Here is a 19179-nt window from a genome sequence, read left to right as displayed (position 1 = left end):
AGTAGCCATGTGATCACAAATTAATCGGCGATTCGGCGCAGCGCAGACGTGATTTAATAAGTGTTCTTTTTCTATATGAAAAAAATCATACATTCCAGTTTATGCTGTTGGATTATGGCTTCGAAGGTCGTAGTAATACAGTAAAAACAGCAATATTGTGAAATATTATTACAATTTAAACAGTTTTCTGTTTATATACATCTTAAAATTGAATTTATTCCTGTGATTAGTCCAGTCTTCAGTATCACACAATCCTTCAGAAATCACTCTAATTTGCTGCTCATTTATTATTATTATCAATGTTGAAAGTTTGTGCTGCTTATTAGTTTTGTAGAAACCATGATACCTTTTTTTTGGACTCTTCAAAGCATTTATTTGAAATAGATATATTTTATAACATTATAAATGTCTTTACTAACACTTTATGCATCCTTGTTGAATAAAAGTATTACTTTCTTTAAAAATATATCTTTCCTGACCTCACACTTTTGAATGGGATGCGTGTACAAATATTGATGGCACTACAGATAGTTAGAGTTTACTTATGAGAGCTTTGCTCATACCTAAGAGAAGATCCTCTGGATCCTTCACCACAATATGAGCGTTGAGCTCCTGCAGCTCTTGATGCAGCTCCTCTAACTTCTTGTTGGACTTCTTGAGCATATTATCAACATATGCCAGTCTCTTTTTTTCTGTGGTGACCTTTCTAAGGTTCTCCACCCCCTCTTTGATCTTCAGCTCTTTGCGGATCTCCCTCTTGATCTGCTCCTTGATTTCGTCTAGCTTCTGCTGCACCATGGTATCAGACAGGTCAAGGTTGTGCCCCAGGCCCAGCTGGTCCGAAACCATGTGATCCTGTTCAAAATAAACATATATTCATATATTTTGATGTTAATATCCTTACAACTTCAAAGACTTCCTTAAGTCTTTTTTCATGCAAAAAATAAAAGAATCGTAGTAAACACCTGAAGGAAATTCCCTCCTAAGGCATAATTGTCACCAGTATCACGATTCATGATATACTGCATTCACATCTCCCAGCGCACCCTGCACACTAACCCCTAAGCATGAACGAAACCACACAGATGCACACATACACATAAAGAAGCACAGTATCACTGACATCAGCAGGGAGGATAACTGGTCTGAGTGGGTGAGCCAAATCCTGCTTAGCCCAGCTCTTCATGAGTTCACTGACAACATGTAAGAGAACTGACACGGCTCCTCTAATCTTCCTCCAGGGGAAAGTGGAGCCATAAATAAAGCTTTAAAAAAAAACTTTCAGCAGAATGTGCTCATTCAGGTCTAAAGGAGGGTGAAGGTGAGGTTCGTCAAAGACAATAAGCAAAATATATCTGAATCCACAATGGACATATTATTCAAATACATCAACATTCAAATAGTAAAAATAGAGATGCACTGATAATATTACTCTGGAAGATAACAATAAGATCAACTGATAAATGGCTGATGTTAAATTTTAAAATTATTTTGTCTAAATGCAAAAAAGAAAACACTAACAACTAGGGCTGTGCGATTAATCGAAATCGCGATTTGAGACGTCGCGATTTCCTAATCGCAAGCGAAAAGCGCTTTATTTGGGGTACGATCCATAGCATGGCCGGGATACGGAGGAGGTCCCATTGTTGAGCAGTCGGTTTGTTGTAAACGCAAGGGTTTAGACCCGGGCTCAGAGCGAAATCCGCGCTTTTGGGGTGAAGGCAGAGCTGTGCTGCTAATATCGGAACAAGGGGAGGCGAGTGGCAGAGCGACCCAAGTGCAAGTTTCAGTTCCCGCACCCAGTTCAGCCACGGCCAGTCCACCCTCGATCATGTGATCAATAACAGCTTCACAAACACAGACCCTGCGTCCCAATGTGCATACTATACACCCTATCTTCCCTAAATAGTATTGAAAATGACTAATATCACATAGAATTTAGCATGGATAGTGTGCACATTGGGACGCAGGCAGAGGCTTCAACGTAACAGTCTGATTCTATAGGAGCAGGACCACGAATTCTATTAGATGACTAGAATTTATAAGGACTTTAAATAAAGTTATTCTACTGCGATTATTGCATTGGGGCTTATTTTACAGGAGTAGAACAGTGATTCGTTCTGTACGTACTTTTTATGTAGAAGTTTCTGCAGAAGAAAAATGAGTTCTATCGCGATGTATTCTATTGGCAGTAATACATTATGTATTTTTATTGGGACAACTCGTTTTGTTGTAAACTATTCTAGGAGTAAACGTTGTATACAGCTTTCTTTAATGTATTCTAACAGTAGTTCTCAACTGGGGCCGGGGTCAGGGCCCACTAGGGGGCCTCAGTCACAGGATGACTTAAAATTATTTAAATTGTAATAAAATAATATAAATTAAAAATCAAGATGTAATCAAAAATTAAGTTTTGATATATTTACGGTAGGAAATTAACTAAATATCTTCAGGGAACATGATCTTTACTTAATATCCTAATGATTTTTGGCATAAAAGAAAAATCGATAATTTTGACCCATACAATGCATTTTTGGCTGTTGCCACAAATATACCTGTGCGACCTAAGACTGGTTTTGTGGTCCAGGGTCACATTTGTCTTCTTCAATAACGATCATTTTTATTCAAGAATGTACAGTTCAATCACAACATAATTGGGTGGGGGTCTTCAAATGTGTTGGACAAAGAGGGGCCTTATTCGACATAACACAGCACTCATTCTATTGTGATTTATTGTGTAGGAGTAGCAACGCATATAATTTTTACTGCAACTTATTCTATAGAAGCAGCATTACTTAATCTATAGGGATTTATATGGAAGTAACACAGAATTCATATTGTGATTCTGTGAGAGCAGGACCACATTCAATATTTTATTACCACTTCTATAGGGATCTTATAATGTTGAAGCAGTGCAACTCATTTCTTTGTTATTTATTTTATAGGATCATAAACAACATTCTGTATTATTATTATTATATAGGGACATATTTTGTAGAAACAATTCTTTTCATCTATAGGCGCAGGACCATATTAATTTCATTGTGTTTTTTTACAGGTCAAATAATTTACTCTATACAAACAAAAGGATTTACTCTATAAAAACACCACTTATTCTATGGAGACATATTTTAACAGTTCCCAATATATTTTACCAGAAACATGGAGTCAGACTGGTTAAGAAGGCAGAAGCATAGAATGTACATGAATCAGTTACAAGAAAATATTCATATTACAATAAGGAATGGTCTTAAACATGACATTCAGCACAACACTGAGGCTTTAATAATGTATAGTGTATTTTATTATTTATTCTGTAAACAATAATAAAATGTTTTATAAAATGTTCTCAGAGTATTTTTTTTTCTAAACTGATAATTCAACAGATTAATTCTGCACAAAGCTATCATGTTGACAGTTGCTTTTACTGGAAAATGCTCTCATTTTTTAACAAAGGCATATGAAAAGAGTTACTACTGAAAGTGACAGAATTACCTTCAGCCAATAGAGGGATTTGTGCTCCATAAATTCGGTGTCTGTCAATATATTATTTAGAAACCATTTAGAAAGAATCACAACAACTGAAAACACAGCTCACATCACTGAAGAGATCATTAATGGGGTTTTTAAAGGTTTTTAATTATTTTGAATAAAGCAAATATTACTACACACACAACACACTTTAAAGATTGGTCTTTTATAGCAAGCGGGCAAAAACAAAAGTGTTGCGTTTATAATTTTGTTCAGTGTATATAAAGGACAAATCCTCAATGAATCAATATTTCTCATCAGAAACATGGAGTCAGACTGGTTAAGAAGGCAGAAGCATAGAATGTACATGAATCAGTTACAAGAAAATATTCATATTACAATAAGGAATGGTCTTAAACATGACATTCAGCACAACACTGAGGCTTTAATAATGTATAGTGTATTTTATTATTTATTCTGTAAACAATAATAAAATGTTTTATAAAATGTTCTCAGAGTATTTTTTTTTCTAAACTGATAATTCAACAGATTAATTCTGCACAAAGCTATCATGTTGACAGTTGCTTTTACTGGAAAATGCTCTCATTTTTTAACAAAGGCATATGAAAAGAGTTACTACTGAAAGTGACAGAATTACCTTCAGCCAATAGAGGGATTTGTGCTCCATAAATTCGGTGTCTGTCAATATATTATTTAGAAACCATTTAGAAAGAATCACAACAACTGAAAACACAGCTCACATCACTGAAGAGATCATTAATGGGGTTTTTAAAGGTTTTTAATTATTTTGAATAAAGCAAATATTACTACACACACACACAACACACTTTAAAGATTGGTCTTTTATAGCAAGTTCAGAATGTTGTTTTCTAATTTAAAAAATGCTTTCTAAGAGATCATCTGGAGGTCTGCTTCCAAGGATACCGAGAACTTGGACTCTTCCAGGATTGATTTATGGACAGGTTAATTGCAGTGATACTGTAATTGCAGACCAGGAAGAATAGCCGTCCCGTGACCAAAAGATAAATGTCACTCACACACCAGTGGAAGGTGGTGTGTTTTCACTGCCTGAAAGTGAAGTACACAGCACTATATCAAAACTAACAGACACCACAACTAAATTGCAGGTCCACAACATATAAGAAAGGTCATTCCGTGCAAAACCAATTCATAATTGATTATGATACGCAAGGATGCTCGCCGATATTGCTTTTCAGCTCCAATGGTTAACCTCATTTAAACTGCCAGATATTACCATATACGTTGAATTTCCACAATATTAGACATTCACAAAATGGTCTGTAGCTGACAAAGCAACTACTGGGTTATATGAGGTCTTGAATATGAAACTAGGTACTCTATTAGTGTCTCTTTCTCAGAGCTCAGCAAAAAAATGATGAGCTCAGGACTTCTGTTCAGATATGTTGTGCTCCCTGAGTGAATCCAAGTGGTCGCATCTGTGCGCAGAAGCTGTCGGTCTGTCCTGCTCACAGTACAGTTTTCCATTTGTGTAGTGAAAACGGTCACCAGGTACTAGCTGGTTATGGCAGATGGAGCATACAAAACACTACAAGAGTAAAGAAAGAAATGACTGTGAGGAAAACATATTACAAGGCACCCTGTCCCCCCCAAAACACACTTCAGCATATCAACCTAGACAAGGAGTAAAAATGTAGATCATTTTTAATGAACTGTATTTAAATGAGTCAGTTTAATAAATTACCTTGACATGGAAAACATTGCCCTGTGCTCGCATAACCATTTCATTTGCAGGGATGGACTTACTGCAAGCCCTGCAGGCTCCGCTGTGACCAAACAATCTGTAGTGAACATCATAATCACAAATATATCTTTTAATAAGCAAGTCTATTTGAACGTTTGCCTATAATTTTTCCTCATTTAATGGGATAATTCACCCAAAAATGAAATTCTGTCATCTTAATCACCCTCATGTTGTTTCTAACCTGTATGCATTTCTTTCTTTTGCAGAACACAAAAGATATTTTGAAGAATGATGATTTTTTTAAAAACAGTTTACGTTCCCAATGACTTACATTTTTTTTTCCATACAATGGAAGTCAATTGGAACTGAAAGTGTTTAGATCCCAACATTCTTCAAAATATGTTTTCCACAGAAAAAAAAAAAAAAGAGTCAAACAGGTTTGGGACAACATGACGGTGCGTACATGACAATTTTCTTTTTTGGGAGGACTATCCCTTTAAGTCAAACCCCATATTTTCTTTACTACAGTGCCAGAAGACTTATTAGATGTATGGTAGAATTTCTCTCATTTGTCTAGTAAATTTGTTAGCTCAGGGTGTGAATGATAGTAAATTATAGAGGATGACAATAACAAAACAGAGTGTTGATCCTGTAGTCTGTATAACTGATTAATTATAGTCTAAATAAAGAAATGTCTTTATGTGTGTGTGTGTGTGTGTGTGTGTGTGTGTGCGCGCGTGCTTGTGTGTGTGTGCGTGTGTGTATGTGTGCATGTGGGTGTTCTGTGTGAGTGTGTGGAGGAGGGTGCTTTCAACCTAGATATAGTTATTGCTGCAGGCTTTGGTAGCTATATATTGAAACGTCCCCTCTAGTTCACATGCCAGACACAAAGAGCATCCAAGGGGGGAATATTCAATTAGACACAACATCCACATCACAAATCCTGGTCTAATTTTAATCTCAGTTTCTGTGCTTTCATTTTCTACACATCAGAAGGCAAGTTTATCTCATGATTTATTGTCACCTGAACCCTGAGGATGAACTCTACAAATCGCAACTGCCTTTGTATGACATTTTTCTATTATTTGCAGTCAGGGTGGCTGAAATATACTGAACAAAATTATAAACGCAACACTTTTGTTTTTGCCCCCATTTTTCATGAGCTGAACTCAAAGATCTAAGACTTTTTCTATGTACACAAAAGGCCTATTTCTCTCAAATATTGTTCACAAATCTGTCTAAATCTGTGTTAGTGAGCACTTCTCCTTTGCCGAGATAATCCATCCACCTCACAGGTGTGGCATATCAAGATGCTGATTAGACAGCATGATTATTGCACAGGTGTGCCTTAGGCTGGCCACAATAAAAGGCCACTCTAAAATGTGCAGTTTTACTGTATTGGGGGGTCCGGGGGGGTCCGAAAACCAGTCAGTATCTGGTGTGACCACCATTTGCCTCACGCAGTGCAACACATCTCCTTCGCATAGAGTTGATCAGGTTGTTGATTGTGGCCTGTGGAATGTTGGTCCACTCCTCTTCAATGGCTGTGCGAAGTTGCTGGATATTGGCAGGAACTGGAACACGCTGTCGTATACGCCGATCCAGAGCATCCCAAACATGCTCAATGGGTGACATGTCCGGTGAGTATGCTGGCCATGCAAGAACTGGGATGTTTTCAGCTTCCAGGAATTGTGTACAGATCCTTGCAACATGGGGCCGTGCATTATCATGCTGCAACATGAGGTGATGGTCGTGGATGAATGGCACAACAATGGGCCTCAGGATCTCGTCACGGTATCTCTGTGCATTCAAAATGCCATCAATAAAATGCACCTGTGTTCGTTGTCCATAACATACGCCTGCCCATACCATAACCCCACCGCCACCATGGGCCACTCGATCCACAACGTTGACATCAGCAAACCGCTCACCCACACGACGCCATACACGCTGTCTGCCATCTGCCCTGTACAGTGAAAACCGGGATTCATCCGTGAAGAGAACACCTCTCCAAAGTGCCAGACGCCATCGAATGTGAGCATTTGCCCACTCAAGTCGGTTACGACGACGAACTGCAGTCAGGTCGAGACCCCGATGAGGACGACGAGCATGCAGATGAGCTTCCCTGAGACGGTTTCTGACAGTTTGTGCAGAAATTCTTTGGTTATGCAAACCGATTGTTGCAGCAGCTGTCCGGGTGGCTGGTCTCAGACGATCTTGGAGGTGAAGATGCTGGATGTGGAGGTCCTGGGCTGGTGTGGTTACACGTGGTCTGCGGTTGTGAGGCCGGTTGGATGTACTGCCAAATTCTCTGAAACGCCTTTGGAGATGGCTTATGGTAGAGAAATGAACATTCAATTCATGGGCAACAGCTCTGGTGGACATTCCTGCAGTCAGTATGCCAATTGCACGCTCCCTCAAAACTTGCGACATCTGTGGCATTGTGCTGTGTGATAAAACTGCCTTTTATTGTGTGGCCTTTTATTGTGGCCAGCCTAAGGCACACCTTTGCAATAATCATGCTGTCTAATCAGCATCTTGCTATGCCACACCTGTGAGGTGGATGGATTGTCTTGGCAAAGGAGAAGTGCTCACTAACACAGATTTAGACAGATTTGTGAACAATATTTGAGAGAAATAGGCCTTTTGTGTACATAGAAAAAGTCTTAGATCTTTGAGTTCAGCTCATGAAAAATGGGGGCAAAAACAAAAGTGTTGCGTTTATAATTTTGTTCAGTGTATATAAAGGACAAATCCTCAATGAATCAATATTTCTCATCAGAAACATGGAGTCAGACTGGTTAAGAAGGCAGAAGCATAGAATGTACATGAATCAGTTACAAGAAAATATTCATATTACAATAAGGAATGGTCTTAAACATGACATTCAGCACAACACTGAGGCTTTAATAATGTATAGTGTATTTTATTATTTTTTCTGTAAACAATAATAAAATGTTTTATAAAATGTTCTCTGAGTTTTTTTTTTTCTAAACTGATAATTCAACAGATTAATTCTGCACAAAGCTATCATGTTGACAGTTGCTTTTACTGGAAAATGCTCTCATTTTTTAACAAAGGCATATGAAAAGAGTTACTACTGAAAGTGACAGAATTACCTTCAGCCAATAGAGGGATTTGTGCTCCATAAATTCGGTGTCTGTCAATATATTATTTAGAAACCATTTAGAAAGAATCACAACAACTGAAAACACAGCTCACATCACTGAAGAGATCATTAATGGGGTTTTTAAAGGTTTTTAATTATTTTGAATAAAGCAAATATTACTACACACACACACAACACACTTTAAAGATTGGTCTTTTATAGCAAGTTCAGAATGTTGTTTTCTAATTTAAAAAATGCTTTCTAAGAGATCATCTGGAGGTCTGCTTCCAAGGATACCGAGAACTTGGACTCTTCCAGGATTGATTTATGGACAGGTTAATTGCAGTGATACTGTAATTGCAGACCAGGAAGAATAGCCGTCCCGTGACCAAAAGATAAATGTCACTCACACACCAGTGGAAGGTGGTGTGTTTTCACTGCCTGAAAGTGAAGTACACAGCACTATATCAAAACTAACAGACACCACAACTAAATTGCAGGTCCACAACATATAAGAAAGGTCATTCTGTGCAAAACCAATTCATAATTGATTATGATACGCAAGGATGCTTGCTGATATTGCTTTTCAGCTCCAATGGTTAACCTCATTTAAACGGCCAGATATTACCATATACGTTGAATTTCCACAATATTAGACATTCACAAAATGGTCTGTAGCTGACAAAGCAACTACTGGGTTAATTAGTGTCTCTTTCTCAGAGCTCGGCAAAAAAAATGATGAGCTCAGGACTTCTGTTCGGATATGTTGTGCTCCCTGAGTGAATTCAAGTGGTCGTTTCTGTATGCAGAAGCTGTTGGTCTGTCCCGCTCGCAGTACAGTTTTCCATTTGTGCAGTGAAAACGGTCACCAGGTACTAGCTGGTTATGGCAGATGGAGCAAACAAAACACTACAAGAGTAAAGAAAGAAATGACTGTGAGGAAAACATATTACAAGGTACCCTGTCCCCCCAAAACACACTGCAGAATATCAGCCTATAAACCAGGAGTAAAACTACAGATCATTTTTAATTGACTGCATTTGAATGGGTCAGTTTAATAGAGTAAATTACCTTGACATGGAAAACATTGCCCTGTGCTCGCATAACCATTTCATTTGCTGGGATGGACTTACTGCATGCCCTGCAGGCTCCGCTGTGACCGAATAATCTGTAGTGAATATCATAATCACAAATATGTCTTTTAATAAGCAAGTCATTATAATTTAATTAGCAAGTTTTTTTTCCATCTCTCACAAACACAGGAAGGCATTTAAGCGTTTAAATCTACATATAGTATAGCTATTTGAATTTTTGCTTACTTCGTTTCCTCTATTAAAAGGATAGTTTAACCAAAAATTTCATTCTGTCATTTACTTTTTTTAACCATACAATGAAAATCAGTGGGGTCCATTGTTGTTTTGGGCCCAAATTACTTTAATTGAAAAACAATTGAAACATACAGTATTTAAAACATCTTCTTTTGTGTTTCCCTTAAAAGGATATTCACCCAGAAATTAAAATTCTGTCATCATTTATTCACCCTTATTTTTTTTTTTTCAAACCTGTATGCATTTCTTACTTTTGATATACACAAAAGATGATATTTTGAAGGATCATGATAACCAAACAGCTCCCATTCCCAATCAATAACATTGTATTTTTTCGTCTATACAATGGAAATCAATTGAAACCGAAAGTCTTAAGTTCCCAACATTCTTCAAAATATCTTCTTTTGTGTTCCACAGAAAAACGAAAGTTATACAGGCTTGGAACAACATGAGGGTGAGTAGATGACACTTTTTTTTTTTTTTTGGAGGACTATCATTTTAAGCCTAACACCGTTTTTTTTTTTTACTATACTTCCAGAAGACTTATGAGATGTATAAAAGAACTGCTCTCATTTATCTAGTATATTTGTTAGCTCAGGGTGTGAATGATGGTAAATTATCGAGGATGACAATAACAAAACAGAGTGTTGTTCCTGTAGTCTGACCTTATATAGTCACTTTTGCATAGGATCAAGCCACGCTTTGTGAAACACGATGAGCCAATTTCTGCCAGCTGGGCTTGACAACAGGAGCACTTGAGACAGTGGCAGTGCCAGAACCCATCCAAAGCAAACAGGAGGAAGCGGTCTGAAATCTTGCATCCACATCCAATGCACCACTTCCATGCCAGGGCCCCCATTCTGACATGAGGCGGTTGTGCATTACAAGCAGTGTTTACCATAATAAATGGGTCACTACCTGGAACAGAATGCATGTAAACTGAAAAGATGTTTCAGTTAACTGGACAACAAATACAAACTGTATTCAATTAGTTTATAAGTAGACAATAAATTAACCAGAGGGCCTCTATCTATATGACACTGACAGATACACAATCTTGTTAAAGTAAACAAGTTCAACTCACTCACCTGCTTCACAACTTCATGCTTTCACAGACTCATCAATATCGCGTTCAGTCTGTCAGTTCGGATAGACGCAGACACCCGTTCATTTCATGTCTTTAGGCAAAAAGGAAAGGTCATAAACATATATAATATAACTTCGTTTACCTACATTTAAATGACCTCTCGCTTGCATCTCCTCATGAGGTCTGAACGCTGCAAGTTAACGGCGCTCGTTACGCAGACTTCTATCCCCTTTAAACATCCGTGAGGTGACGTCAGGCTCGCTTCAGCCAATCAACAGTCACTTAAATTTTAGTCTCGTGCTGAAGCAGCCCAGCAGATGCAGATGCTAAATTATTGATGCTATCAACATCTGAATGGCGCATTCGTCACTTGCACTGACATTTCACTATATTTAATGTACTATTTCAATTTTAATTGTAAATCACAAAATTAGCTGGCAGAAATTGATTTGTCAAAGTGACTTGAAGAAGTTTAGAAGAACTGCCTCACATTTCTCATTCCGAGTCATTTACAATGGGGCCTAATCACCCATATTAAAGACCTGATTACAGCACACACACAGAATCATGGCCAATCAAATCACTATGAAAAGAAACCTTGACAGCAGTCTGATTGGTTGGTAATAGAAAATCATACTTGAGAAAAGGATCTTGCCTTTCTTATCATCGGTCTGTCATTTAGCCATGATTACCATCAGATTAAATACAATCAAAGCAGTTTGGGTGAAAAGTGGTAGTAATGGGAACCAGCGAAAACTGTTTATCTTGTCAAATGATCTTAATTCAAACCTGCACACTCTAGATTACAGAGATGTAGGAGCTGAGAGGGGGTTGTGTTTGTCGGCTTCTGTCGCTCATTATGGTGTATTATGTCACTATTCAATGCAGAAAATTAGTCTCTGATGACATGACGAAGCCGTAAGAGTGGCTTGGTGTTGATATATAGTGTGCTGTTTACTTTGAGGAACTAAAACCTTCTAACTCCATGTTTAGTTTTATTTCGAGGCTGCTAATATCTGCAGTTGCACTCTGTTTGTCACATATTCCCTATTTGGTGTCATGGTTTTGGGCTTTTATGTTGAAGGTTAGGTGTTGGTTGTCTTCCCTAGCGTTTAGTTGGTGTTCTCTGTTCTGGTTCTTGTTTGCTTTCTGGTTTTGATCAGTCTTCTGGACATTTTTTTTTATTTCTCTTTAGTTTATCTCATTTGGATCCAGTTCTCCCTTGTTTCCGAGTTCACCTCTGTGTTGTTGTTGTATGAGAAAAAATACATTATACACCTATTAAAAAAAACTGTTAAAATGACAACAAACAAACAAAAAACACGGTAGCTCTGTCATTTCTGGTTGCCTGAAATTCACTGTCAAAAGTATGTGACAATGTTTCAGGTATTATGGCATATTAGTGCCTGAACATTAAATGATATGATATAATGTTAATATACCAAAATCTGCTTTTTACCTTAAAATGTACTGATAACCATAATAAAACAGCTAGAATAGAAAGTCACATGGTAAATCAGAGTTGTAAGTGGCCTGTCTATTAAACATGGCCAGTACTGGTAAATAAACGTGCACAGGATCATACACACAAAGAAAATACATAGGCACAGCACAAATACATTTTTTATTTTTATTTTTTTAATGTAATGCAAAACACACTAATATACATGATATACATAATATACACCATGATATAAAAAGAACAACATGTATTTAGAATGTAAGCATATATAATACCACGCAGAGACTTCAGGGAATGTACTTTTACTGTTGCTTTTTTAACATAACATTTATAGTAATTTGATTTCATTTTTAATTGCAAAAACCATAAATTTGACAGTATATTACCGTAAAAATATGTATAATATAATATTAAACCATTTACAGTTTTCACCTTATATCGTAAGGTAAGGGAACTTACAGTAACAAATTTTTACTGTGACATTTTTACTTTTTATTGTTATACTTCCGTTTACCCCTACCCAATATTAAAAAGAGACATATGGACACATGTAGATGTGAATGAACCAGACTGGTTCACAAATGAAACTATGAATGTTCTGCATGAGCTATTACTTTTTTTCAGCCCCTATTGTTGGTTTTGCCTGTCTAGATTTCCCGTAAACGAGACCAGCAACCCCCCATCTCCTGGATCATTATGTTTATGTAATGAGGTCACAGTCGTTGATCTAATGGCGGAGTGCAAAGTTTGAAATACGTGTGGGAAGGGGGGCGTAATGGAAAATAAGTCATTTGCTCCACAGCTCCATTACTTTAATTGTTTACTGAGCAGAGGCATGTTGTGATGTTTCAGGTAAAGCACAGGAGTCACATTAACAAAAGAGCGTGAGCTGTCTGAGCACATACAGTTAGATAAACATCAGATGGAAAGCGTAAGACAAGCGTGGCCTCATTATTTCTTTTGAGCACAAGATTTTCGACAACATGATGTGCATTTCTGTTCTGGTAATTAGAAGGACATTTCCAAACAAATCTACCGAATTACTTTAGCTGGTTATTTTAACGAAACAATTTCCCCCTGATTAATGTATCCTTTCCCCACTGACGATAGCCAACAATTATGATGTTCATTAAAAATGAAGGGAAGCTCGACTGTCGATCAAACACAGAAAGGGATTGTTTGAAAGGCCCTTTATTTGTTGCTGTGACAGCTCAATCACCCATCATGATCTAACAGGGAGGTAAAAACCGCCGACAATGACCCTCAGAGGCTACAGGCAGCCCTTCATTTGAGTGCTAATTAGAAAAATTATATCTCTGAAAGGCAGCCTGCTATCTGTTCCCAGTATGTTGAGAGAGACAAACTGAAGAGACAACAATGAGTTAATAGGAAAATTAATTATTTACACTATTATCTAGGCCAGGCCATTGAAAGAATGACTCAATAATGCTTTAATTGTGTTGCTGATTACATTTTCACTGAGATAGACTCGAAAGCTTATCAAAAGCTCTGTTTATTAAATGTATGTGCTCAGATGAGATAACATGGATATTGCAGCGGTGCACAGCACAGCTTCAGCACATCTTGTGTGTTTCCCCTTAATATAATGTCAGTGGTGAGCACTTCTGTGGAAGAGGAGAGGTTACAGCAATGGGTTACACCAAGTTATTTTAGAGCAAAGATGTTTGTGGTGGTTAAAAATGTTTTTTTTTCTATGAAAAGACATACATGGACCATCAGTCAAAGTATGGGGGTCAGTAATCTATAGTTTTAAAGAAATTAATACATTTATTCAGTAATGATGCAATGAATTGATCAAAAGTGGCAGTAAAGACAGTTTTTAAATAAATGCTTTTCTTTTGGAACTTTCTATTCATCAAAGAATCCTTAAAAAGCGGTCCTAAAAATATGAATATTTTTTCAACATTAGACAATAAAATGCTTCTTGAGCAGCAAATCAGCATATTTTAATGATTTCCGAAGGATCATGTGACATTTAAGACTGGAGTAATGACTGCTGAAATTCAGCTTTACCATCCCAGGACTAAATTACATTTTAAAATATATTAAAATGGAAAACAGCCATTTTAAATGTTATTATTTCATGATATTACTGCTTTTAATGTATTTTTGATCAAATAAACATGAAAAAAATCTAATCTTTTTGTTTAATGTTTCATTTGTGTTTGTGTCGTTAGTAACAAAAAAGAAGGTGAAGAATATTAAATAAAATATAAGCCTCCATATATTTTTGTTTCTCCTTTGTTTAAAAAAAAAAAGAAAGAGTACTTTTAGAAGACAGAAACAGTCTGTGATATTTTATCAGAATTATAATGATAAGGGAATAACAGAGAAGGAAAAAAATCGAAATAAATCAACTCTTTTTATTATGGCCGACATATCCAAAAATCTGTTTTCAAATCTACCTCAGCAATGTCAACAGAAAAGAGCAAAGCTCCTGGAGTCTCATTAATTTGAAATGAAAAAAAACAACAACAACCAAAGAACAGAGCAAATACAGGCTCACACGGTGGCACTGTGAAAGAAAAGAGAAATATTAAAACCGATATATATTTCATATGCACAGGTTACTCTAGTGTTTCATATACAGTACAGATTGTTTTTGATGCTCTAAAAACATCTAAAAGAACATGTACATTGTCAAAACATTTTTTTACGTAGCAAGGGAGAATTTGTCACAAAGACCTACTGTTCTACTGATATTTTGTCTTGGAGATTTTAATAAGGGCAAATGTGCAATCCAGCACCCATTTCATGCACAAATGTGTGTTTAATAAAGATCCTGTACATATAAACACTGGAATTGTACAGACAAATTTCCATTTTCAAAAAGACATCAGTTCCAGTCTTGTAGTACCATCAACAAGGCAAACAATTTCACATGATGGCTGCCTATTTCCACATTGATGTTAATAATGACAATCTATGCAACTGTACCTACATTTCACCTTGTAAAACAACTCCTCACCTATTCATATGCTGAGATATCAAGTCATATTTACACTGGCTGTAATAACAGCTCCGTGTTACAGAAAAAAAAGGCACAATCTCGATGAATTTCTTTCATTGAATACATTTAAAGTCCATGATCTCTAAATCAAAGCAGCAGACAAATGGTATGTTGCCACGAGAAACAAAGTATGTTTAAACTACATAAAAAAAACATGATAATTCAGTCATAAAATATATAAAAGCAAATTAAAACAAACCGAGAACAAGTAACAGTACACTGATCCACATGCAGATAAACATTTCATCTTCAATTCTTTATCCTCCCATTTTTAAATGTTTTGGTCCAGCTGTAACGGTAATGACCAGCATTTACATATATTTGTAGATAAAAATATATTATCTGCAATTGCTGAAAAAATGCAAGACTGAACCCCAAGCAGAAGGTTCTCTTTTAAAAATGGCAAACTGAAAAATGTGGAGAATTGTTTCTGGTATTTCAAAGACAAGATATACGATGCGTTTTTAACCATGTGAAGTACATCCACATCTGTGTTTTTCCAATAAATCCTATAAATAGCCTTATGAAAGTCCAAGAAATAAAGTATTCCTCATTTTACTATATTGGAAAAAATGACTTTGTCAGCTTGATAAGAATGTTTAGTAGTCATCTGTACTTTGAAGATGTAAAAACTCCCAAAACACCATCAGTCAAAAAAAAAACTATAACCATATACGCATTAAATAAATCCAATAACAAAACGTTCTGAAATGTGGCAGCACCTGTATCAAATCCATATTGCAGAAAGGTGATGGTTGTCTTGAATAACGACACGAACAAGACCTCAGTCACTTTTAAAGCTCATTAGAGAGCTTTTAAGCTTTCTTCGAAATTATATATATTGGGGGGATAAAGCTCTTGACAGCTATTTGGCCCCAAGACTCTTCCCTGTGGCACGGACTAGTTTCAGTTGCTCTAAATGCACACATCCAGATGGAGAACAGTCGGGCAGAATGGATGGCGTCCTCCCTCCAGTGTTTCCGACCACAGCATACAGTGTTATGGAGCACCGCTGAGTCTCAGGTAGTCTTTGGGTAGATTTTCTCATAGAAAAAGTTCTGTGTCAGTAGGTACAGTTCTCCATCTTTTTCTCTCACCGCGTGAGCCCGAACGTACTGGAACTGCTCTAGTGCAAACTCATAAAACTCATTCTCCATTTTCCAGATGTCTGACTGCTGCAGTCTGGCTATAGACTCTTTGGTGGGCGGCTTCTTCTCGCTCGTTTTCCTTAGGTGCGATTTCTTCCCTTTAGAAACAGACACAAACATTTAACAAAAATATTCACCATCTAATAGACTTGTTAAAACATGCAGTCGTACCTGTCCGATAGAGCTCTGTGGCCCCCTTAAAAAAGCGAGGAAGTGCCGCCTCCAACATCATAACAAAGTCTTCCAACTCCTCTGTCACTCCAACTAACATGTATTCATTCACCAGGTTGTATTTGGCTTGCTCCAAAGCCCATTTGCTGCCAATGTTCCTGTGAAGAAGTGGTTGAGAAAATGTAGCAAGAGTCCTACAAGTGGTAGATCTGAATTACGCATGAAGACAGTGAGCAGCCTACCAGCACTCAGAGTAATGACCACAGAAGAAGGGAATCTGAAGCCACAGTTTCTCTGGAGCACAGTCAGATCCTCCAGCAGCTACACACTCATCAAACGTCTGAAACACACACAGATCTCAGAGTTGAAAAAAAAAATACAGTTTACATGTTCTGAGTTCAGTATGTAAATAAAGAAAATAATTATGGTGGCACAAACTGTGGTTATAGTAATAGATGTAATAGTGTTTTATTACTATTTTTTGTTTTTGTAATGTCATGTCATCTTCATGGCGAGAACAAATTGAATAACAAAAGTCATACAATTAATTAAGACATTTAAGATTAATACAAGACAAAAATTCTAAAGTACATTCTTCTAAAGTTTCTTCTAATTCTAAAGTTTTTTTCTACTTTTTAAAATACATCCGACTCTGAATAAAAACACATTCTAGTAAGATCTAGATTAACAGATCAACAACATCGTACCTAGATTTAAAATGACCGAAAACCCTTTATATACTAGGATTTATTCCATATAAATCAATTCCCTGGCATTGATACCATTCCACCTGCCACTTTTTATTAATATAAGAGTAAATTAAACAAGACCAGTGTTCAGGATGTTAATAGCACAACTTCTATTAGATTTTTTTTATTATTATAAATAAATAATAATAATAATGTATAGTTGAATTATTTAAGAATATTATTTTACATTTTATTTGTACTTTTTACATAATAATATATAAATAGTTAAATTTTTTACAATACATTTTACAAAATAATATTTCAATATTAAAAATATTTAACATTACATTTCCCTGTTATTATTATTATTATGTAATGATTTTTACTAACCCTATAACTTTTATTTTGTGAACTTAAACTTGGGTACTTTATAGTCTTGAAATTCATAATAATTAAAAACAGGATAGAAGCAGATGATACAAAAATTTCACCTTTTTGTCCCCTTGCTTTCTGCGTCGCAGACCTGGTCTGTAGTCATCACCGAAGCGCAGGAAATAATAGTAAGACACCAGGCGCTCAATAGGGTCCCGGATAACGTTTATGTAAATAGGCTTTTTCTTCACTCCAAATCTGATAATGAGATGGGAAAGGAAGTGCAATTAGTAATGTATTAGTATAGTAGTATCAACACATGTTTTGAGCATTTAGGCATAATTAAATAGTTGCTTTATGCATGAAGGTAAGGTATAGGGAGACCCACAAAACTGGAAACTAACAATATGATTGTATTGTTTAAAATGAGCTTGCTGCAATTCCTTTCACGGCCACCAGGTGTCAGCAGCATCAAACTGCTTTTTGGGTCGTTAGGAATGTAAAACAACATCCTTTCAATGGATATGAATGAATGAGTGGCTAGTTATGCAGAATGTTGGCAAATCATCTTTCAGTGATGTTGGCACTTAATGCAAAACCTGAAACCACTCTAAACAGCATTACTCAGGCAAAACACATTGACCACAACAGATTGAAAAAATCTGAGCAGAGAAACAAAATGTCAGGAGCACACAATACATACTTGGTGAAGTCCAGAAAGGAAACATGTCCATGGTAGAATGCAGGCTTCATCTCCTTCCATAACGTCACATTCTTTACAAACCGTACCTGAAACATGAATAAATAAATAATAATTAAATAATTAAATAAATCACACAAAAAAAAGATGTCAACCTTTTTAGCGTTTAATGATAGGAATTTGCCATTTTAAGTCCCCTAAAGCCTCAGGATAATATAAAGCTACCATACTATAACATCTGCTGTAGTGCACTATTAAGGAAATGCTTTGTGCCTTTTAGAGGCTGTTTGGTGCATTTCAGCAAATGGAAACATTTGGATCCTTCCTGCATTATAATGTGTTGTTCGGATGGCTGTAAGTGGGAAGAAGCACTAACAGTGAACATGCACAAGTGATACAAAACTGACCTGATCCTGAAGAGACATGACGGGATTGTTTTTGCTGGTATTGATGTGCAGCACATGGTAGTGGTTCTTGTTGCACAGGTCGTAGGCGATGTTGGTGAAGGAGGTACTGGCTGTTTTGGGCACTCGGTTGTAGATGACCACCAAATCGTCCTCCTCTACCAGGGCCCCCTTCGCCCCGTCTTGAATGTGCCGTTGCTCAATCTCTCGTACCTCATGTCTGGCAATGGCTCGTTCTGCAATGGAGGAGAAGATAAGGAGACACCGATGCAAAATTAATTCAATATTGAATAATTGCAAAAAACCCTGCCATATACCGTAATTATATCTTAAAGGAAAATGAATGTATTTTATTAGATTTCAGCACTATACACTTAAGTTACAGAATTTTGAACTTGTTGCCTTAGTGACCTGGTGCTAAAAGGCTTTAATATTTTTTAATAATAATAATAATAATAATAAT

The 19179-nt window shown here is 36.6% G+C and overlaps 3 protein-coding genes across 4 annotated transcripts in view; all 3 read right to left on the bottom strand.

Moving 5' to 3' along the window:
• LOC107722607 (serine/threonine-protein kinase N2-like) overlaps positions 1–10950 on the bottom strand; it is a 27729-nt gene extending 16779 nt beyond the window's left edge. The window contains exons 1-3 of the mRNA XM_016531035.1: positions 10886–10950; positions 10741–10789; positions 564–855 (exon numbers count right to left, since the gene is read on the bottom strand). Of these exons, the coding sequence (XP_016386521.1) occupies positions 564–849 (286 nt within the window). The 5' untranslated portion in view covers positions 850–855; positions 10741–10789; positions 10886–10950. The remainder of the gene's footprint in view (positions 1–563; positions 856–10740; positions 10790–10885) is intronic.
• Positions 9032–10818, bottom strand: lmo4 (LIM domain only 4). 2 transcript variants are annotated; one of them, XM_016531037.1, is made up of 4 exons: positions 10741–10818; positions 10318–10570; positions 9396–9492; positions 9032–9233 (listed from the first exon to the last, which is right to left on the bottom strand). In XM_016531037.1, the coding sequence occupies exons 2-4, from the start codon at positions 10551–10553 to the stop codon at positions 9069–9071; spliced, it is 498 nt and encodes a 165-aa protein (XP_016386523.1). In that variant the 5' UTR covers positions 10554–10570; positions 10741–10818; the 3' UTR covers positions 9032–9068. The 2 variants fall into 2 exon arrangements, with proteins under 2 accessions (XP_016386523.1, XP_016386522.1); XM_016531036.1 differs by lacking the exon at positions 10741–10818 and having other exon boundaries at positions 10318–10586.
• A 3647-nt stretch (positions 10951–14597) lies between the features above and the next one.
• Positions 14598–19179, bottom strand: part of LOC107722647 (heparan sulfate 2-O-sulfotransferase 1) — a 30697-nt gene continuing 26115 nt past the window's right edge. The window contains exons 2-7 of the mRNA XM_016531104.1: positions 18720–18952; positions 18316–18401; positions 17732–17870; positions 16794–16891; positions 16552–16709; positions 14598–16478 (exon numbers count right to left, since the gene is read on the bottom strand). Of these exons, the coding sequence (XP_016386590.1) occupies positions 16252–16478; positions 16552–16709; positions 16794–16891; positions 17732–17870; positions 18316–18401; positions 18720–18952 (941 nt within the window). The 3' untranslated portion in view covers positions 14598–16251. The remainder of the gene's footprint in view (positions 16479–16551; positions 16710–16793; positions 16892–17731; positions 17871–18315; positions 18402–18719; positions 18953–19179) is intronic.

Source organism: Sinocyclocheilus rhinocerous, unplaced genomic scaffold, assembly GCF_001515625.1.
Source record: "Sinocyclocheilus rhinocerous isolate Xijiao unplaced genomic scaffold, SAMN03320098_v1.1 scaffold541, whole genome shotgun sequence".
Lineage (NCBI taxonomy): Eukaryota > Metazoa > Chordata > Actinopteri > Cypriniformes > Cyprinidae > Sinocyclocheilus > Sinocyclocheilus rhinocerous.
The sequence above is the reverse complement of the archived record's forward strand: the minus strand, read 5'-3'. Positions and strand labels throughout refer to the sequence as shown.

Excerpts from the sequence above, each read along its gene's own strand:
- lmo4 (XM_016531036.1), bottom strand. The coding sequence starts at position 10,586 with ATGCATTCTGTTCCAGGTAGTGACCCATTTATTATGGTAAACACTGCT. Across the intron at positions 9,493-10,317 it reads TGCAAAAGTGACTATATAAG|ATTATTCGGTCACAGCGGAG; the intron begins GTCAGACTACAG and ends TATTCACTACAG. Across the intron at positions 9,234-9,395 it reads GCAATGTTTTCCATGTCAAG|TGTTTTGTTTGCTCCATCTG; the intron begins GTAATTTACTCT and ends TTACTCTTGTAG.